The 23443-nt window shown below is 37.3% G+C and overlaps 1 protein-coding gene across 1 annotated transcript; it reads left to right on the top strand.

The window, feature by feature from the left end:
• The first annotated feature begins 494 nt into the window (after positions 1-494).
• On the top strand, positions 495-20231 carry LOC109414454 (synaptic vesicle glycoprotein 2B-like). Its single transcript, XM_062851639.1, has 7 exons — positions 495-864; positions 7179-8115; positions 8174-8461; positions 8521-8732; positions 8795-9012; positions 9079-9238; positions 16151-20231. Exons 2-7 carry the CDS (start codon positions 7198-7200, stop codon positions 16326-16328), a joined length of 1974 nt encoding a protein of 657 aa, XP_062707623.1. The 5' UTR covers positions 495-864; positions 7179-7197; the 3' UTR covers positions 16329-20231.
• Positions 20232-23443: the final 3212 nt, after the last annotated feature.

The following is a 23443-nucleotide window of genomic DNA, read 5'->3' as shown; positions in this document are numbered from 1 at the left end:
GAATTAGTTTTAATTAGTCGTCTGCTGCTAAAGCAGTTTGATGTGAGATCTACCTAGCAACGATCTACCGTTATGAATCATATTCCGACAAGGACTTCCGGTTGGATATCAACCACTGTATGAGTATTTTATAGTAATTGAAGCTCACGCTGTTCATATTATATTTACTTTTCTATTGGTTATTACGTATTCCACAGATTATAATTGCGGAGTTGTGAATAAAAGTGCGCCAATGCATCGGATTTATATGTGTGTGTTCAACACCATTACTCATCCTTTTTCCCTTAATAGTATGTGGTCTTCATAGTATATAGAAACTATTACCGTAAAATGGACGCAATAACTACATTTAACGGAATAATCATATGAGGAAATGATATCTTACAGACACAAGCTAATGAATGTTGAAACTTTTTATTTTTACAGTTCAAAAATAAAATGATAATCAGTCTAAACCACATGGTAACGCTCGTTTCAAAACTTTACCGGTGTGACATTCATTCAGTGTCAGCCATTCGGGTTGCATTTATCTGGCCAACAGAAAAACTCGTTATGAGCATGCGCTGGATCGGGCTAGCAGTTTCAATCGATATTTTCGTTTCAAAATATGGAGTAGGCAGGTTTCGTATGGTTTTATTTCTACGGATAAAATAATTAAAACGTGTACCTAACACATTTCGATCGAGCAATATTCTACCGGTTGGCGATATAGTGCCTGAGGGAAGTGAAGTGATAAGTTGAAATTGATCTAGAACTGTACGATGGAATAAGAATAACTTAGTCGGATAGTATACCGCACAGGAACAAAACATCGAAGAGAACACATAACACACTAGTTTGCATTTTGGGTTTTCGTACGTCCAAGTAAGTATTAAACAAGCTACGAGTAAAACAACTGCGGATTGCAAATAAGAAAAAAAAAATAATGATAGCACAGAAGTATAAATTTAGCTTTTATTTTCCGGCCGGTTGGTGCCATCGTTTATACTGGGTAAATGTCATAAGTACTTTTCATTTATCCTTTGCTTTGTCACCTGTTTACTGAAGATTACTTGAGCCGTTACATCTATATGTGTTTGTTGTAATCAGGATATAATACATATGAGCTCAACGGTCTGGCAACTGTGTCAAAGTTCACATAGCAGCGTGTTAGCCAAGATTCCTGTGACCTTATTTCGCGAAAAAATAACAATCGGTGGATTCAAACATTTGCAAAGGAATTTTAAAGTTCATATTTATATGTTTCAATATTACTATTTTATTTATCGTGTGAAATTACTGGTTATGCTATAAGCTATCCTAATATTTGTATAAGGGCGATTCGTATTCTACATACAAGTCCGAATGTTGCTCCGTGATTTACCGAAAACAGTGAAAATGCACATTGAATGAACGGAAAAAATGACTGGAAGTGATTGTAATCTTTCTCATTCAACATGGTTCAGTGATTCCAGTGTCGGCCACGTCCTTTCAGTCAGTTGGTATAAGAGAGTGGATACTAATAAGATTTTTTGATTGTGCGATATTTGCCAGAAAACCATTCGCCAGAATGCCATTAGCCAGAATAACGTTTGCCAGAATATACCATTTCCCAGAAAACCGTTTGCCAGAAAGAACCATTTCCCAGAAAACCATTTGTCAGAATGTACCATTCCCCAGAAAGTACCATTTCCCAGAAATTTTATAAAGTTCGCAATCCAGAAGTGTTCCCAAACTAAAGGGTGCCTTCGATGAAATTGTCACACAGAAAATATTGCATAACTTTTGATTGCGTTCGCCAAAATAGCTAATTTTTTGACCATGAATAGTATATTATGTGTAGCTAATACCATAAAATTTTCATTATCGTTATTGTTCCAATCGTTATCGTGGATTGTAAAAAATGTAAAATAGGGGGATTAGGGGCATAATGGACACCCTAAGCAAATGAGCACGTTAGACCTGTATAACGATGAAAAACTTAACATATTATCAGTTGGCTTACAACTTTAGCTTGATTCCTACGTATTTCAATCGTTTACAGTAGGTAAAATGTCTTTATTGTGAAGAAATATCGAATTTTAAATCGTGTGTTTTTCAGGGCTGGCAGGAAAGGTACGGGGCGAAATGGACGCCCATCGGGGCATAATGAACACCCCTACATATTTTATGCCAATTCTTTGATCACATCGATCAGTTAAGTAATATGGCTACGGAGATCAATGCCACAGATATAAAGGTCTCATTAGACGTGACAAATATTTGGCCAAACAAGCCCCACAAATGACCGACACAGCCTGAATCATAGCAACCTTGGATAAATGTCGGACTTCAACGGCAAATATTTGTCATAATGACAAACAGTGTAATGGCCCCTTAATACTCCTTCTTAGACGAGTTTACATAACATTAAAGTTAATTAAATAAACTTTAGGCAAAAATAATCGGATTGATTTTTTCCTAACTCTCTAAAACGCCTAACAGTATGCAATGCGCGTACATCCATCCGTAATATCCGGTGTTCATTTCGCCCCGAATCGACTACAACATTAAAATGGCTATTTTTAGTAAATTCTGATGAAAAATAAAATGCTTCATCCATTGCTAAATCTCCGTATATATGTAGATAAGGTAACAAATCACTTGTTTCTATGGTGAACACATTCCAACACTCTAATACCTTATTTGCTGCTGCTTCGAAATTATAAGAATTTCACCATATGAAAAACATATTTCAATTTCAATGATATTTCAGTTATTTTGGAGCAATATAAATAGTACTTTTGAAAAATAGGACCATGACTTGTTCATTTACACTTATGCATTAAAAGTTTTACATAAAAGCCAACGGTTTCGGCAAAAACAGGGGTGTCCATTTCGCCCCGGGTGTCCATTATGCCCCTAATCCCCCTATGTATTATTTTTGTTCAGATGCGAAAGTTAAATAAATTATTGGAACTTAGAGCACACGAGAAATGTTTTAACAGTATTCTTGAAAGAAAAGCCTATAGTTTGAAGAAGGGCAAATCACTCTGAAACAAAAAATTGATGTGAACTGAAACTTTTCGAACTTCACAATACATTAAATCTTTTATGTTAAATAAAAGAAAATCGGGTTAAGTACGGTTCCTTTGAATTCCACTAAGAATTTGCATCCTTTGACAGATACGTATTTCGACCTCAACTGTAAGGTCGTCTTCAGTGTCTTGTACTTGACTCGACTTTTATGTTATTTAATTATTTTATTGCGCACAACGGTTTATTTTTTTTCAATTAGAACATTTCCACAAAATTTATCTTGTGGACAAGTGTCCTGTGGATTCAATTGATCAAATATGGTTTTGACGGAATTTGCTCAACACTCATCAAAGATTTTCCTTTCTTCAACACATAGGATGTTCTTTCTAGCTTTTACTGATATGGAATTTCTGTCTTTACCTAGGTCTTTGCTTATGTTTTTCAAAGATTTCTTTCGTTCAATTGAAAGTATTTTTTTAAGCTTATTTATGACAACAATAATAACATGATCACTTATGATTATGATTTAATAATGTTTGTGCCAAACAGCAAAACTACCCGGAATTGTTGATCACACACTTGAGTCAATCGAACACCATAAACAAAAACCTTTTGGAAGCAACGAGTAAATATACTGAAATATTAACTTAAGTGACGGTTTTACCTATACCATTAGCCTGACTGCCACTGCCCGAAAGCCACAGTACCACCAATATAACAAACTTGAATGTACCATTAGGCCGAACATCCCTTCATCAAATGCTATAATAAGCTTGTTCTTGAGGAAATAAATTCTAATAATTCCAGCAGAGTTTTTTTCCTTCTTTTAATCATCTGCTGTTCTTTCTAGATGAACTTCTTAGTTTATTTGCGCCATTTCTAACCAATATATTACCTTATCACTAGGGACAACGGAAATTCGCGGCAAAATTTCTTAAATTTCGCGGGCCACTTTTGTGAATTTCGCGGCGATTTCGCGGCCTCATATTTTTGACCGTTTTGTTAAAAAAAACTGCAATTTTGCATGCCAAATGGATAATTTATTTGATTTAGTGAGGCGTAATCATCACTTCTTCGAAAAAATAACAAATTTGTTGAAAACTCTGGAAAGAAATGCATATTTAAAAAGCCGTAAACTTTTATTGTGCGGATACGGAATCGTGATGTAAAAAGTTATCAGCCATTTATGATTTAAAATTTGAAATAGATGGAAATTTGAAGGGTATTTTAGTAATTTCATAAAATTTCGCGGCATTTCGCGGGGTTTCCTAAATTTCGCGGTGGTAGCCCAATTTTGCGGATTTCGCAGCTTCCGCGAAATCGCGAATTTCCATTGTCCCTACTTATCACGGTGATTGTAACATGAGAGCTTAACATATTTGGACTTGGTATTACGGCTAATGGCGCTCCGGCTACTGTTATAGAATCTTAATATCAATGGTGTTAGGGCATTCGGCTTATGTTATTTGGTCGAATGGCCATATTTTTTTCGTTTTCTCCTTTTTTGCTGTTAAAATAATTGTTAAAGTTGGAGCAACTATAGTTTACCCATGAATCTTTCCTTCTTTCAATTATAGGAACAGGTTAAAGATCTGTTTTTTTTTTTCAATAATTAACTATTAGTTCCGCAATACCAATATTGCTTTATGGTTCTAATGTAACCAACAATTTATGTTAAAAACTAGTCTTACAATGAAACTAGAAAGAACAGCCTGTGCTTAAAAGAAGGAAAAATTCACTATTTGAACTAGAGAGAATAGTTTCGTTGTAGAAAAATAGATTTTTTGCACCGAAACCGTTGATGTTCAACTAGTGAATTTTGCCTTCTTTTAAACATAGGCTGTGCTTCTTAGTTAGTAAGATTATATTTTGACATTAATTGTTGATTGTGGCGAAACAAAAAGGCAACGTAAATATTGTAGAAATATCAGCTAATTATTGGAAAACCATACACATTTAAGAAACCGTTCCGATTCCTGTTCCATAATCACTGAATTGCGATTCTTGATCATCATTCTACCCATTGACCATGCAGCCTGATGAACTTCGGTCAGCAGTATTTTCACCATACCAGATGTTTGTGTTCCTATGCACTTATGGCCAGCTTACATCGAAGTCTCGCGCTTAGTATCTGCAATGATCGATTTCTCTTCATCGATTTTCTCTTTGCTCAATAACTATCGGTTAATCATTTCCAGTGGTTTTCGTTGTTCTAGCCCTAGTCGTCCTTTATCGAAACAAACCAAGAGATCATCCTAGCACTGAACATATTGAATTTTTGTAAAAGATTGAAACTGGCGACTTTTGTATGTTAAAGGACTGAAATATATATTCACAAAATTCTCACAATCACATTTTTAGTTTCAATTAATTCTTAGAAAATGGAGAAAATTTATATTTGCCCGAAAATACCACTTGCCAGAATGTACCAATCCCCAGAATTTAATATTTAATAATAAATTCTGGGGATTGGTACATTCTGGCAAATGATACTTTCGGGCAAATAGTATTCTGGCAAATGGTACATTCTTGCAAATGGTTTTCTGGCGTTTGTCATTCTGGCGAATGGTTTTCTGGCGAACGGTTTTCTGGCAAATATCGCACAATCAGATTTTTTATTTGCAGATCGTGATTTTTTCAGAAGTCATTTTTCTGCTACAATGTTGAACCTTTTGATTTGATTTTTTGTACAAAAATTGTCAATTAGTTAAATATGAATTGAAAGCTTAAAGAAAACGACCCGTGCAAACCAAGAATCGGGTATAAAACTGTTTCTACACATTTATAGGAACATATTTTGAGGATTTAAATTAGTGATCAAGTAGTGGTGAGAGTTTTAAAACTTATTCAAAAAAATCAAATGCACGATGAACATGACGCATGGACACATTATAAACGTGGCATTTCAACAACACCTAGCGAATGACGAACATCTGTCCATTGTAACGCAATCACCCACGTTCTTTTGCAATCAATAATATACGGTGGCAGGTGCTCGTCGAAGTACTGCTTCCACCTTTCAATCGTCTCGCGTACATCCGTGAAGAGGCCCCCGTCCTTATCCCTGTACAGCTTAGCTCGCGGCATGAAGCCATAGCGGGGCGCGTTGATCTCCGGGTGGAACTTCCATGTTTATTGAAAACGGCATTCGCCACCACTCCGACTTTTGCTTCACGTTTCAAGCGGGTGTACAGTTTAGCCACCGTTCTAAATGTTCTAGCAATTATATCCATGTCATCCACAAAACAGACAAATTGGTCGGATTTCGTGAAGATCATACCCCGACTTCTAGGCCCAGCTCATCCCATTGCGTAGCATTTTTGTCTGATTTTTGACACCTACATTCTACATTCTCTTCGTCGTTCAGGTGCTCGTCGGAGTGCTGCTTCCACATATCAGTCACCTCATTTTTTACATCAGGGGGCTCCTGTTCTTATTCTGACAGATTTCGGCTAGTGGCACCAAGCTTTTACGGAATGCGTTGAGCTTCTGGTAGATCTTACGTGTATCTCGAGAACGGCACAGCACATTCTCTTTCCTCACATTCCATGAGTTCTTCACTTCAAAAATTGCTCTACATTCCTAGCCGAATCGCTAGTTCTGTTGACTTCGTACCACATACTTGACAGTGCTCTCGGCGTCGTCGTTTTGGACTGCTTTTAAAATGCACTTCACTGATAATAAAGTTTTTCTTAAAATCTTTGCGAGAAACTTAACTTTCGGAATGATGCTTTCGATTCACGTCCAGATGTGCTATAGCGTGCCTGACTTCTGAAATTGTGTATCTCGTATAGATTTTGAGAAAAAATCCCTCTTCGGTGAAAACTATTCTGTAACGTTTTTCCTCACTGACAGTACTGTACTTTGGCAGTCCTCTGAAGGGGCCACATTGAGCTCCCCTTTATCCGACACCACTGCTTCAAGATTCTGCGTGTATGCTTAGGTGACATCCGGTTGCTTCAGCCGCTCTAGGTTGTACCGTGGTGCTCGCCGGTACCACACCTAGTTAAGGACGGAGAGTTTTATGCACAGCTGAATCACCAGTATCGTGACCAGAGCTCTTGTTGGTGCCACGATATGTTCTGACGGAGAAATGCAGTCCATCAAACAGAACGTTGATTTGCGATTCCGACACTATTAAAATACTGTCAAAATTAATTATTATTTTGTCTAATTTGCAGATGAGACTTCGTGAATACGATGTCCGACGATTCAGAAGAAGCGTGCTTGGTTAGACCCAGATCACCATCGCTGTCAGGTGCTCCTGCCGGAACCATGCAGTATACACACGGACTTACGGGTTCACAGCTGCAAACCCATAACAATAACAACAACAGCAATCACCATTCCACCCATAGTCAAGGGTCCCACTCAACGGCACGTGGCTCCCAGTCGGAGTCAGGTGAACTGATTGACTACAGTGACGATGTTATTCTAAGCCAATTCCACGCGGATGCTATTAAACAAGCGGGTTTCGGGAAATTTCAATTGATTGCTTCCATCATAACCGGACTGGGTCTAGCAGGTCATGCCATCCAAGTGTACGCCGTTTTTTATATTATTCCCTCAGCAGAGGTAGAATACTGTATTCTTGACACCGAGAAAAACTGGCTAGGCTCCATAACACTATTAGGAATGGCTCTAGGAGCATTGCTATGGGGAGGGCTTGCAGGCCGGGCAGGTCGGAGAAAGTCTCTCCTGAGCTGCCTTGCGGTCTGTGGCGTATTCTCAGTAATAGCGGCTTTTATGCCAACCTACGGCCCATTCATGATGGCCAGGTTTTGCGCTGCAGCAGGAATTGGTGGAGCGTTACCGACAGCATCAGTATACCTATGCGAGTTGGCTCCAGTCAATTTCAGAGCACGAATCCTTGGTCTCTTGGGAGCGTTCGGTGTCGCGGGAGGATTGGTTGCTGGGGCGATTGCTACTAGCACTGTTCCAGCAACTGGACAAAAGGTTGTGCTGGAAAATAAGGAACACTTTAGTGCTTGGCATCGTTATTTACTGCTCAGTACACTGCCAACATTTGCGTCAATTCTTGGGCTCTTTTGGTTACCTGAATCACCACGATACTTGTTGGAAAATTCACGAGAAGTAGAGGCATTGACAATTTATCAGGTAATAGTTCAAGAGCTTTTTTGTCATATATCTATTTGAGCATCAGTTTATGTTTCAGAAAATATATCAAAACAATCGAACCCGTGGAGGCTACTCCCTAACCGAACTTGAGCTACCCGGCACAAGAACTCATCGCAATCTACCCACATCAGTATTACAGGAAATGGCCACGAGCGTTGCTTTGTTCTTTGGCAGCTTCTTTCAGTTGTTCAATGTAGTCAACTTAAAAAGAACGTTGCTCCTTTTTGCTGCTTGGATGGCGACAATCTTCATATATCACGGCTTGACAATTTACATAGCAGAATATTCAAAAAGCACGGAATCGGAAAACTACTATCGAAATACGGTAAATTTGTTTTCATTGACTATTTCAACTAGATCTTACATTTTATTCTCCCATTACAGATCAATAAAGATAATATGTCCTTCGAGAATGCAGATTTTAACAAATCTATTGAAAATATAATTTACACGAATTGCCGCTTCGTAAACTGCACTTTCAGAAGAATGTTCATTAGCCACGTGACTTTTAATAATTGTACCTTCTTAGACACTGAATTCACCAACGTGAAAACTAGTAGAACGCAGTTTAAGTTTAGCACGCTGGAAAACGTTGGGTACCTAGGTTCATCAAAATTGATGTATTTACTGCGATAATCATGCTTTCCTTTTGAAACAGGCTTATCGATACGGACCTGACCGAACGCCATTTCGTGGAATGTGTGATGAACAATATTACCACGTTACGGTTATATTCAACATGTGATAGAGATTTTGAATACAACATCTACTTAGACGCTTTGTGGAAATCTCACTTTGGCGCACTGCTACCTGGAATGGTGTTCATGATACTGGTTGGGGAAGGATCTCATCGGTTTGGTCGTAGCAGAACAGCAAGTGAGAATTCTACATGTTCGGATTTACCCTACTTAGAGACAAAACTTAATTTCTACATATTTTCAGCGCTCTGCTTTGGGTTTGCAATTAGTTTGACGATAACGTTTGCGTTCCTGTATCATGATCTCCAGGTAGTTTGGACAGCTGGTTCTGCCCAAGGACTTATGCTGGCGGGGATAGCAGCTCTGACGTTGTTGGCAATTGAAAGCTATACTACCAATCTAAGGTAAAAATACTAATTTGAATTTCAGTTTAGTATTGTTCATTTAATCAACCATAGTAATTTATTTTCAAACTGTGAGCTCAAACAAAGCTGTGATTCACACTATCTAGTTCCATTTCAACTATATACCTGATCCATAAAACTTGATTTTTATTGTAAGTGTTTTCGCGACCACGTACACAAAACAAAATCATGTAATCCATAGACAAACTGAAATTTAGATTGCCAAAAAACAAATCTCTGGTTCGTGGAATGTTAGTATGAAAACTTGCATGCAACTTTTGGAGGGTGACTTGTATGGGGAATATCCTACCTAACATAAATCGCTTAAAACTATCGAATTCGATTTGGTAAAACGAAATATTTTGCATGAGTCGTCGATTTAGATGTTAATTGACCAATTAACCTTTTGATTGCTTAAAAAAATTCCTTGCTTAATAGCTTGCAGTCAAAAAGCCCAAAATCGCATATTTTGCCCTATAAATTGAGGTATAGCTCAAAATTGTGACGTGTTAGAGCAAATTTGACCCCGGATTCGGATTCAGCGGCCCCAAAATCCTTCGGAGACACATAAGTTTGCTCTTGAAACAGACAAAAAGTTAATTTTTGTTACGCTGTGTAATCAATAACATTAATTGAGATTTGTGTTCAGGATTTGGCGGAAAACCTATTTTAAATAATTATTTTCCTTAACTTTTTTGCTCCTTTGCACCTATAGTGGTGGTACCGTAATCCGGGGTCAAATTGATCACTTTAAAACAACATTTGCGGATAACATCAGTGCCTGTTCAAATATTGCCTAAAGAATTTCTGTTAAACCAGTACCCTGTGGATCTCCATGGAACCATGTGACAGAATTGTGTTCAACAAATTTAAACTTTAAGTTAAATAACTTCAAATATCAAAATATTGGAAATGCCACTTTGGGCCGAAATTGATCAGTATACAATTATACGGTTGGAAAGGAAAACTTCCTTCACCGCTTAATTTTGCTATTCTAAAACCGAATAACGCGTCTAAAATCTTACAACTAGTGAATTTAATACTTCAAATGCTAAAAAAAAAATCGAAATTTTCCCTTAAACGCCTGAAGGTAGGCAATTTCATTTGAAATAAGTGATTTCTATTACAATAAATGACTATTTCTTCAAAAAATGAACTTTTTATAAGCATTTCATGTTCTGATTAGCTGCATAACATCCCAACCAAGGCTCCACAAAAATGTTAAAACAGAGAATTCACGAGAAGTCTTATTAGCAATTGATTGTTTAGCAGCAATGATTTCAGCTAGATGAGAAATACATTGCAAATTCCTTGAAAAAATAAGGCAAAACTTTTTTTCGAAATTTTAAAAGACCACACTCATCTCTAGACATCTACGAATCAGATGACGTAAAAAGTTTAAGATCATTACGAGAGTTCCTAGTATGGAATTACAATGTAGTACGCGAGTGATCAATTTCACCCCGCTGATCAATTTGACCCCGGTTTACGGTAGTGTTCCTATAGTGGTGGGTCTCATAAGAATTCAATGGGATGCGCCACTATAGGAACCAATGTTAAACTTTACCTAAATAATAGGAACCATGTACCTATAGTTGGTGCAAGTGATTTATTAGCAAAAACTGAAATAAACACAAGAATAAACAATGGTTTTTACATTTTTCGTAGCAAATTTAAGTGGAAAACTATCGATTAACGTTTTCAGACTTCTTATTTCGTAGTACCTATGATCAATTTCATTCAATTATTTTACTGGGAGGAGCTACTAATAGCAGCACTATTGGTACATTTACCCTATTCGTGCATTATCTGCCATAGCTGTTCTCGATCGATTGCATCATACGCCGATTTGAAATCGATGAACAAGTGATGTATGCGCACGTTGTATTCGCGGCATTTCTGCAACACCTGGCAGATGGCGAACATCTGGTCCGTTGTAGCGCATTCACCCATGAATCCAGCCTGTTATTGCTCCACGAACTTTCTTGCAATCGGTGATAGACGGCGGCATAAAATTTGAGAGAGTATCTTGTAAGCATCGCTTAGTAGTGTGATCGCGCGATAGTTTCCGCAATCCAACTTGGCGCCCTTTTTGTAGATGGGACACACGATAGCTTCCATCCATTTCTCCCAAATCTCGGTAATTACCCAGTGCTTACGTGTGCCCACACTATAAATCCTGTTCCCAGTTCATTGGTGGGGCCATAGCTTTGATAGCCCCTTCGATGCCCGCGTTTCCACACTTTTTGATTATGATGAGCCTGTTTCTTTTATTTCCACTAAGAATTTGCATGCTTTGACTGATACGTATTTCGACCTCAACTGTAAGATCTCTCGTACTTGACTCGAGTGGCAAATATTGTTTCATTCGTAGCCTGGTGGTCGATTTTGTGGCCAGTTTTAACCAATCGTTTTACTGGCATGCACGATCGTGTGGTGGTAGCCTAATACAGACCCCATTGTGTTCATTAGCCTAGTAACAGTAACTGCTATCTCAACCTTCTCATGGCAACGATCGGGCTGCGAATAATCCTCGAAAAGATCGGATAATTAACATCGGGGAACACTGACCGATGACTGACATGGAAGAAGGGCTTGCTTCTGTAAGCCCGAGCGTCTGTTTTCTAGAAGTTTCAGGGGCACCTGCACTTTGGCTTCCCGGAAAGTTAAGTGGTTGATATCCACTTGCCAGCCCTGTGGGCAGCTGTAAATTTTTTTGAGTATTTTATTTGCGTCTAAACGTCCTGAAATCCCCGTATGTTATGTTTAATGTATGCAGAAATGTATCAATACGGAGAGGAAGTGAAATTCGAAAGTAATTGAGGTAGAAAGCAGATTTGGGATGCTTGGTCCCAAGAGTGGCGACAAGAAAGAACGCTGCACAGTGGGGAAAAACCGACCCAAAAAGGCACCTAATTATTGCGGCTGATTGCGATCTTTGAAGCCCGACTTTTCCGAATGGAAAAATGTCAAGGAATCGATTGGTGATAGTTTCATTCACCGGAAATGAGTGTAAATGTCCCTTTTGCCCCATTTTCCCCTAAAAAACACTGTTTTTCTGAATTAAATAATGGTTTCAACTGATTGCGGCCAACCATCCAATTTTTACCTGATGTAGAATTAACCGGTGCATAATTTGGGGTGCACCTCGATATATGTCATTGACTGGAAGTGCCCATTTTGCCTCATCTTCCCCTAAAATACTGTTTTTCTTGATTAAAAAATAGTTTCAACTGATTGCGACTTACCAACCATTTTTTTCTTGATGTAGAATTGACAGGAGCATTCTATGGGACACATCTTGATTTGTGTCATTGACTGAAAGTGCCCATTTTGCCTCATTTTCCCCTAAAATACTGTTTTTTTTTCTGAATTAAAAATTAGTTTCAACTGATTGTTGCTTACCTACAATTTTTTCTTGATATAGAATTGACAGGTACATTTCATGAGGCACACCTCGACCCGTGTCATTGACTGGAAGTGCTCATATTTCCCCATTTCCCCCTAAAAATACTGTTTTTCTGGATTAAAAAATAGTTTTAACTGATTGCGGCTAACCAATCATTTTCAATCTGATTTAGTATTAACCGGCGCATACTTTGGGATGTACCTCGATCTGTGTCTTTGACTGGAAGTACCCATTTTGCCCCATTTTTCCCTAAAAATACTATTTTTCTGAATTAAACAATTGTATCAACTGATTGCGGCTAATCAATCGATTTTTACTTGATGTAGAATTAACCGGCGCATATTTTGGGGCACAGCTCGTTCTATGTCTTTGGGTGGTGGTGCCTATTTTGCTCCATTTTCACCTAAACTACGGGTTTTCTGGATTTAAAAATAGTTTCAATTGATTGCAACTAACCAATATTTTTTTCTGAAATAGAATCGACCTATGCATATTATGGGATACACCTCGTGCTATGAGATAGTCTAAAATTGCCCGTTTCCCCCCATTTTCCCCTAAAATACTGTTTTTCTGGGTTAAAAAGTTCGTTCCAACTAAGTATAACAGTGTTTTAGGGGAAAATAGGACAATACGACCACCTCCAATCAATGACACAAAGTTTGTCTGACAATATGCACTGATAAATTCTACATGAGGATAAACTTGTATTGTTAGCTTAAATTAGTTGGATCTCAAATGAGAAAAACAGTATTTTAGGGGGAAAAGGGGTAAAATGGGCACTTTTAGTCAATGACTCAAAACAAGTTGTGCCTCATATAATGCATCGATTAATTTCACATGAGGAAAAAAATTGCTTGGTTAACCGCAATTGGTTGGAACTAATTAGGCGAAAATGGGGCGAAACGGGCAATTTCAGACTAACGCATAGCGCGAGGTGTATCCCATAGTATGCATAGGTCGATTCTACATCAGGAAAAAAAATATTGATTAGCTGCAATCAATTGAAACTATTTTTAAATCCAGAAAATCCGTAGTTTGGGGGAAAATGGAGCAAAATGGGCACCACCACCCAAAGACACAGAACGAGATGCACCTTAAAATATGCGCATCATCAAGTAAAAATTGATTGATTAGCCGCAATCAGTTGATACAATTGTTTAATTCAGAAAAATAGTATGTTTAGGGGAAAATAAGGCAAAATGGGTACTTCCAGTCAATGACACAGATCAAGGTGTGCCCCAAAGTATACGCAGGTTGATTCTACATAAGGTAAAAAGTGGTAGGTTAGCCGCAATCAGTTAAAACTATTTTTAAATCCAGAAAAACAGTATTTTTAGGGTAAAATGGGTAAAAATAGGCACTTCCAGTCAATGACACGGGTCGAGATGAGCCTCATGAAATGTACCTGTCAATTCTACATCAAGAAAAAAATGGTAAGTATGCAGCAATCAGTTGATACTAATTTTTAATTCAGAAAAAAACAGTATTTTTAGGGGAAGATGAGGCAAAATGGGCACTTCCAGTCAATGACATATATCGAGGTGCACCCCAAAGTATGCACCGGTTAATTCTACATCAGGTAAAAATTGGTTGGTTGGCCGCAATCAGTTGAAACCATTTTTTTCATTCAGAAAAACAGTATTTTAGGGGAAAATGAGGCAAAATGGGCACTTTCAGTCAATGACACAAATCGCGGTGTGTCCCATAGAATGCTCCTGTCAATTCTACATCAAGAAAAAAATGGTTGGTTAGCCGCAATCAGTTGAAACTATTTTTTAATCCAGAAAAACAGTATTTTTAGGGGAAAATGAGGCAAAATGGGCACTTCCAGGCAAAGACACAGATCGAGGTATGCCCCATAGAATGCACCTGTCAATTCTACATCAATAAAAAATTGGTTGGTTAGCCGCAATCAGTTGAAACCATTATTTAATTCAGAAAAACAGTGTTTTTTAGGGGAAAATGGGGCAAAATGGACATTTACACTCAATTCCGGTGAATGAAACTATCACCAATCGATTCCTTGACATTTTTCCATTCGGAAAAGTCGGGCTTCAAAGATCGCAATCAGCCGCAATAATTAGGTGCCTTTTTGGGTCGGTTTTTCCCCACTGTGCGCTGTTTTGCCGCAAAATCAAAAATACGACGAACGCGTGGGAAGACCCCCCCGGACGGCGAGAGCAGGTCGTGCTATCGAGACTAAGAACGGGGCACAGCAGAGTATCACATAACATGACTGATAGTACTACCAGCTTCCGCCGACGATGCGAATCATGCGGAGAACGTTGCACAACCGAGCATATAATAAACAACTGTCCGGCTTTCGAAGATCTCAGGAGGATCCACGGCATCACCAACGTGGTCAGGGCGCTTCAAAATGATCCATCATTCGAAAGACAATTGATCAATTTTCTAAAAGACGCAAGAATGTATGACAGTATTTAATACTGTCTTGGACAGTTTCGGGTCGACTGTTCCAGTGCCGTAAGCCCTATCTTCAAATCCCCCAGCAGAGACACTATTCCTTTTTACCTCGTCGGGGTATCCTGGCCTGCAAAGGGTGGCTTTGAGTCACCTAGAGGTGGTCAGGCAATGCTTTGTTCGAAAACACATCCCCACGCGAAACACTCAAAACTCCTGGGCAGCCCAAGAATTTTATTCTGGTGTCGTAAGCCCCATCCCAAACTACCCTAACCTTCTTTTTGCCTCGTCGGAGCATCCTGGCCTTCAATGGGTGGTTTGATGCCACCCGTTGTTGGTCCGGCTCTGCCTCGTTCGAAAAAAACACCCCCACTTGCAATTTACCGATCAATAATGCTATAAAATTGGAATACGAGATGGAAAACGTTCTGAAAACCCCGCTAGTAATTAACTGACAGTTTATCTTTTGTAAAGACGGCTCGTACCAGAAACTAGATGTAAGTAGAATTAAGTAAACTTATATTCATCGATTCCGTTATAAACCTTGTAGTCTGCTGACGCCCTTAAGGCATCTCCAGATTTTTCCTATTCATTTGGAGATGAACCAGCCTCGGGCTGAAAATCTCCCTAATAAAGCTAATAATAAAGTAATTGAGGTAGCGGGGGATTTGTTTTCAAAGTATCTCCACGATGATCATGGCTGCTCAACCAGTTTTGACTTTGGGAAAACCTGAATACATAAAAACCAAGATACTATCTCGAAGCAACGTGTGCGAAGCGCCAAGAGTTTCTAGTCGCACCTAATCCCTGGGTAAAACGGGAAATAAGCCCTTCATTAAATGATCAAATAGGTTTAAGAAAGGAGTCGAATAAAATTATAGCTAAGGAACAATCAGGAGTCAGCGATATATTATTAGTAGGTTAATTATTTATTCTTCATAGAACATTTGTTCTCATAAATGTCATACAATCTCTACACTTTAACAGCTGCTCAGCTGCTTAATACATAGTTAGTCAGTGCTGGAATCAACCAAGGGGTGATTGATCCGTACAAACTTCAACTCATCACCTTCTATTTTCAGATGCACCGCGGTAGGATTTTTCGTCTGCGGAGGACACATCGGGGCCCTGATGGGGGCCCCACTATACGCAGCGTTTCCAGTGACATCCTCGAAGGTCGCAGCAATAATTTCGACTATCTTTCTGAGTGTTCCCATTTCTTCGGCCATTATACTTAAGGACCCATGCCTGCTTCTATGAGTGAAACATCAAACCTTTTCCATGCAACACCACGATCTTCAGAGGGCTATTAATGTTAGGCTAAATGCATATAGCGAAAGCTTGTGCTTCATATGAAGCGCATTGAGCATGATAGGATGTTGAGAATGGTTTTTGTTGTTGTGATCTGAATTGTGATATTTCCACAGTTAATCAATATTTTTATATATTGAAGTTGTTATTTTATTTATTTTTGTTATAAGTTTTTTTTGCAGTTGATAATCAGAGCGATTGAACATTTTATATCTTTTAATGGATTTGACTTCTTTTTGCATATATTGTAGATGCTTTATGTAAAACTCTCTTGGTGACTAGTTCTATAAGAGTATAAATCAAATGATAGATAAAGATTATGATAGAGATGGAAATATAGAATCCCAAGTGAATGAAAGTGATGCTTGATAGTTAATCAGTCGGTAATTAAACCTCATACATGCTTTGCAGCAAATCACAATAATAGTTTTGTGTTTGATTTTGTTCATTTTGTTTCAACGTCAACTATTCAGCTTTTATATATGGTTTGGAAACAGCTTCATCAACTACTTTCGAAAATTGTGTTCTAGCTCTATCTAGCACTAGGGTGGATGTCTTTTATTACCGATGCCCAGAAAAAGCGGTGAAATTCTTGTAAGTTGATCGTAGTGCCATCATTGAAAAAAAAAAGATTCCTGTCAAATTTTCATCTATTTGTTTATTTGTTAATTAAACGTTGCCAAAACGTCTGAAAATTTTCAGAATAATAAAAATTAGGTTGTGTCAATCGTGTGTGTCAAGTCAAATTTTGAGCCCTATCGCTTGAAAACTTTCACAGCTGTAACCACAAACTCATTGAGGTTTGTGCTATAACCTTGGCTATAACAACTCAATTTTCACAATACAAAAACTATTTTTGCTTATTATGACTTGCTGCTACAAATGGGTCTTTCAGTTGGCTATGCATCGCCAATCCGGAGACGTCGGGTTCGATTTCCGTTGCAGTCGGGAAAATTTTCTCGACTCCCTGGGCATAGTGTATCATTCTGCTTGCCTCACAATATACAAATTCATGCAATGGCAGGCAAAGAAAGTAATGAATGTAGAAGAGCTTAAAGAAAAAGTTGAAGCGGGCTAGGCCAAGTCCCAGTGGAGACGTAGAGCCATAAAGAAGAAAAAGATACAAATTTTCAAATCTATACATATAAAATGAAATGGTGTTGTATGTCACGAATAGGGTCAGGAACGGGCCAACGGATCGACACTGTACACTGTTTTTATCGTGCAGGGCTCCGACGTGTTCTTACTAAATAATAATTGGAAAAATCGATCGGGAACGCATAAAAAAACAAGGAAGTTTGAAATTCCATTTTGCGGGGCATTTTTCTACAGAGCTGCATGTTAATACACACAATAGGCGGGAATAACGATGTTTTCCGGGACAGCTAGTTTTCAATAATATTTATTAGAATTTTCCACTTTATGCCACGTGACATGTACGTGAAGTAACAAAACAATGTTTATTGAAATCGGTTTGGTATAATTTTGCACAAAAGATTTCAAAATGATTAGGTTTCTAAAATGAACTGCCCTACATATATGTTAGATTTATTTTTCAGGGGAATCAATTTTTAATTTATACGCCTACGTAGTCATGCGCTTGGTATATAAAAAAAAACGATTATTTGCCGTTTTAACACGGAGTTAGTATCTTATTTAGGGTACTAGACTGCGTAGTCGTTTGAATCTATTGTTGGTTTTTTTTCAAATGATTTCTGTTGATTACAGTTAGGGGCCACCAATTTTCAACCATCTCACATCCCCTTGCTTCAAAATATCTTACCAAAGTTGCATCAATTTATGAAGTGCATCATTAGGGCAGTTCAGATTTTAAATCATCTCCGAAATGGCTGAAAATTTGACATGACTCTAGTTTTGCACCAAGGATTGTTATAAAGATATGGGAGCTTTGAGTTTTTAATATGTTTGAAATCTGAAGTGCATCATAAATTCCAAAATTTAAACTGCTAGCTCGATAACTCAATATAATTATTTTACTCTATGCATGTAGTTTAAATGGTTCTAGTGCTTTTTATCTGTTTGCTTCTGTAAATCCAAAGAACTTTGAGCTTAGTAACAAATAATTTCTTTACAATTTGTATATTTAAATTTAAAAAAAAAAGTTTTGAATTTCAAACACTTCCTATAATTCTCAAGCATCGCTTAAATTTCACCAGTTTGAAATAGTTATTTCATGATGCACTCCATGAAAAGTTACAGCTGGTTGAGTATTGATTTTGAAATGATTCGTCTTACTCCGATTATTTCACCCATCGCCTCGATAAAATTAAGAAGCAGGACTTGCTCAATAAAAAAAAAACAGAATTTTCATTAAGGACGATTTCAGTCAAAAGTTACGCAGTTTTGGATTTTTGTAATTTGGTGCTTCATCATTCCTAATGCCGTTGAAAATTAATAACTCTACACTTCAATGCATATCGTTATATTTTCGAAGCCTGTCACTGTAAATAGCACTCTCTTTAAAATAAAATGACTAATTTACATGTTCATGTGAGTGCACGAGCTGTGCATTTAGTTCACCACTGGACTGCGCACTCAGACTTCATAAGTGCAAAAACGTTAATTAAAGTGCGCGATTGCATCAAATCCAGTTGATGTCTTCGGCGCACAATTTTATTCATTTATGCTGAATAAGTGCTCTGAACACACCGAGTTGATTTGTTGCAATCGCGCACTTTTGTTTACGTTTTCGTACTCCTGAAAGCTCGTGCGATAGTCTAGTGGTGAACTAAATGCGCTATAAATTTGCTGTATTATTTTTTTTACAAATTGTTAGGAAGCATTAATTTCCTGTTAAACTGGCAATCTATCCATTACAATTCTCTCGAGAGCAGATGTTACATTGATCATAGATATATCCTGTTATATTTCAATTGTTATATACACATTCTAGCATTGAATTTATCTAGCACTTTATATTTTTCCCTACCATACATAGGCTGCTCAATCAGACAGGGATAAAGTTCATTACTAAGAATAGCCATTAATTCCAAAACATATGCATGTCATTTTCATACATATCTTCTGCGAATAAGTTAGGCATGAACTAGTTCATAAAGTAATATTACAGATTAGATCAATCAAATATTTCTCCCAAATTGTACACCAACTATAAGATTTGATTACTGAGATCATGTGTAATCATTATTATGTTTGGTTGTTTGGAGAATAGGTTTTGAATTGAACTAATCGTACAGACGCTGTAAAATAAAATAAAATAAAACACACTAAAGTTCCCTCCCGCTGTGGTTAGTAAGAAGCACTAAAATCAACAATAAGAAATGAAATGATATATACTGCACTATAATGATTTACTTTTTTAATCACCTTGAAGCGAAACCCATCCCATAAAAGTAATTTATAATGCAGTGTAGTTAAAAATGGAACGCAGTATTGATGCAAGAAACACAATGTGCAATGTTTTAAACTTCCTAAACAGAACATTCGCTGAATTATTTTAGCGAATCATGAAAAAAAAATCATTCAAATCAAAGGAATAGCCTGAAGAAATACCATTTCACTTCAATTGATGAAAATATGTAGCTTCAAGTTAATAGAACTACACAACAATTGTGAATATTTTGCTTAAGCAGAAACCCTTAATGACTGAAATCAATATTCAAACCCGCAATGCGCTATAGAAAAATTAACACGAAGGAAAACAGTAGTGATGATTGACACATTAAAGAAAATGCTAGAGTTATCATGACATGTAAATGCATTGTTTAGAATAAGCTAGTGTTAGTCAGTATTAACTAAGAAGCTTTATAACGTAAAACAGGAATGTTGTTTAATAAAGTTGATCTAATACTACAAATTTCATGAATTGAACCCAGTAAATTGTACAACTTTAGAAGCGGACAACCCAATGGGAATGAAAGGTAAGATGATTTATTTATTTATTTATTTTCAGAATATCGCTGCCATTTTGAACATGTGTGCATCATTATTCTCTTTTCATCGTCTCATTTATATTTTCATTTTCTTTACTCTATATAGACTGCTACACTGCCGTTCTACGTATAGTTGTCCCATGTTATATGGGATTCCTATATAACATGAGACAACCAGGACGGCAGTACAGCTATTATTAGAATATCTACCCTACTGATGGCTGCATGCTGACATATACAAAACTTGCAAGCAAGCAAGTAGACAATGCGCCATCTACAGGAGAATAGATTTAACAGCAATGCAAGTTTATCTTTGGTATGTTACACACGTTAAGACGCCAGTACACAGGGCCATATAGACCAAAATGAAACCAATGCTCGAACATCTTGTTTGACACTCGATCGAATTTTGTTAACAGTGCCCGAATAGAGAAATAATATACATGGAATCGATCATATTATAGAGTGGTTATTCGTGGAATAATAATGATACAAGTAATAATAGTTTTGCAATTAAATTATTAGAATTAAAAAAATGTGACTATTTAATACTTTGCAAGTATTATAACATGTATCATAATGATACATGCAATGATACTGGAATATTTTTTAATAGTTCGATTTCCTCCAAATGTATTCTCCAAAATCACTTTTTGTATTTTTACTCTGAATTATGGGTGTTGATGCATGAGGAAAACATGCTAAAGATGGTGTGTGTAGCTTATAGCTTGTAATTTTGACGAAAATCACTATTTTCGAAAAGCACTATTCCTACGGCGGCTGCTCTCTCTCAGTAGGTGCGTCCGTCGATTGTATGTTGAATGATTTCAAGCAAACTGTTTTGCTTACTTTCAATAGTCAATTTCATTGTAACAATTCCGCCTCGGACTCCGCATGCTAGGCCACTGGTGGAATCCATAGAAGATTCTTTACTTGGTTCTAGTCGGTGTTCTCTCGGGAGTTCTTTCTTATACTACTTCTATACACCATTTTTTTACAGCTCACATCAATTCACTTCAACAACATCATTGTCTTCAAGCCACCCGCGAGCACTAATCGAATATAGTCTATGTAGTACACACAGCGCGAAGATTGGTGCAGCAACACCGGCTATCACACAGTTCGAGTCCCGATTTTCCGAAGCATGACAAAAAATCAAGCGAAAAAATAAACAACGATTCACTCAATAATACACATAGTTGACAGGTTCAGAGAAATGCCCGCAGGGGTGTGTAATTTTTTTCGGGTCGATAAAGCAGATCTGTGAAATGTTTATTATTCACTGTATCATAAAGTTTATGAAACAGTGATTATACCACTAATATTTCCACAAAATTTTTGTTCGAGAAAATGAGCATTTTTGAATGGTAACGATACTTAACAACCCATTCAGTCTATCATTGAAACTCTGTAATCGATAACTGCTATCATTATTATGATTCGTTGAATCGTCGGTAAATAATCCAGTTTGGGATAACACGAATTGTTAGAAAATGATATACTGTACAATTTCTGTATCATACTGTTTTATTCGGGTTGGCCGGGGTTCTGCTAAACCGAACATAGCGCCAAAAAGATAATTCCGAGATAATTAAGCTTAAAGTTCAACCACTCACAAATAAACAACAGCGGAGATTATTTGAAACTTTTCCGCACACAGGTGACTTACAAGCCTTCTTTAACCATCAGAAATGAAGAATACTTGTAAATCATTTGAAATCATTGATATAATTACATTTTTTTTCGTGGTACTTTGCGCTCAGTTCATTCTGGCTGATCAAAAACATTAGAAAGTGGTTTATAGTTCAGTTTGGCTGAATGTGTTTTTTTGTTTCAGATAAAACCAGTTGGATTGTGAAAATAATCTTGATTTTTCATCGTCTATCAAGTTGAAATCGATATCACTCACAATCCTTTACATGAATCAAAGAGGACGCGTATAGTATGGTAGCACGAAAGTCTCAAAATAGTTTGAAATATGAACGGCGGAGGCCCTCCCAGCTCAGCCCTTCCCATCCATGCTTTTTCTCCATAAGCGGTGCATGTGGAGGCACAGAGCAAGAGTGATTATGTCAAATGATGTCCTTGCATGCCCTGAGGTCTTGAGATGTGAATGTGGAGCAATTTGTGTACTTCAAATTTATGCTGGTCGAAGAAAACCATGAAAATGTTCTGCCAAAGTGTACTAAGTACAAAAAAAGTTTACAAAAATATGAAAGAGATTCGAACTTGGGTCATCTGAGTGATAACCAAGCGCGTTACCTCTAAGTCATATTACCTTGCTGAAGGTCTGTCGTTAAGTCTGAATCAAGTTCTAAACATTCTTCTCAAGGATGGTTTTCGTGAAAACGCCATTTTTCGATCAGCCAAAGTGAACCAAGTGTTTGATTTTTTTTACAGCTTTATTATTCTAATTAGCCTTGTTGTTCAATGACGGCTTCTGTGTTAAATTACCAGTATGAGGTACATCGACATAACGCTTGTATTAAAAACCAGTTAGTTTTTGTATTCTTGAGAATAAATTGCTTCTAAAATGCTGTGGACTTGGTTCGGTCTGGCAGAATATGATTTGAAAAAATGGCGATCAGCACCATCGAAACATAATTGTTTCCTCCAACACCCATATTTCTAATAACGTGATCATTTCTCTCACATATTGTTACTATGAGTCGGTTATAAGTTAGAAATCTGACGGCGAAGAGGAGAACTTGAAATGTTCATCACCTGAACCAAAACTAAAATATTTCGCTGATTCTATCGAATGCACAGTGGCGGGCCTCCATACAAAGGTCGGACAAAACCTCAAATGTTAACCGAAATGGCTGAAATTCACAGGTTAAGCTGATTTTAGTGCCCTAAACCTATTTCTGGCATGGAACTTTTCATATATTTTGATTTTACTGTATTAGGGTAGTTCAAAATTTTGAAATCTGCTGATTATGGGAGGCATGTGAAAAGTTATCGATAATAAGCTAACACGATGCGTTTTTGAAAGTAGGGTGCCTGTACCAGTTATCGCACTACCTAAGGAAAACTACTTCTACAAAAATAAGAAGAAGACCGGCGAATGTCGTCGATATGTCAAATGATAGATTTGTTTTCATACTTTACAGGAAAAATATAAAATCTGAGCCAAACCCACTTTTACTA

Source organism: Aedes albopictus, chromosome 2 (assembly GCF_035046485.1).
Source record: "Aedes albopictus strain Foshan chromosome 2, AalbF5, whole genome shotgun sequence".
Classification (NCBI taxonomy): Eukaryota; Metazoa; Arthropoda; class Insecta; order Diptera; family Culicidae; genus Aedes; species Aedes albopictus.
Note: the sequence above shows the minus strand (reverse complement) of the source record. Positions and strands in the feature narration are given on the sequence as shown.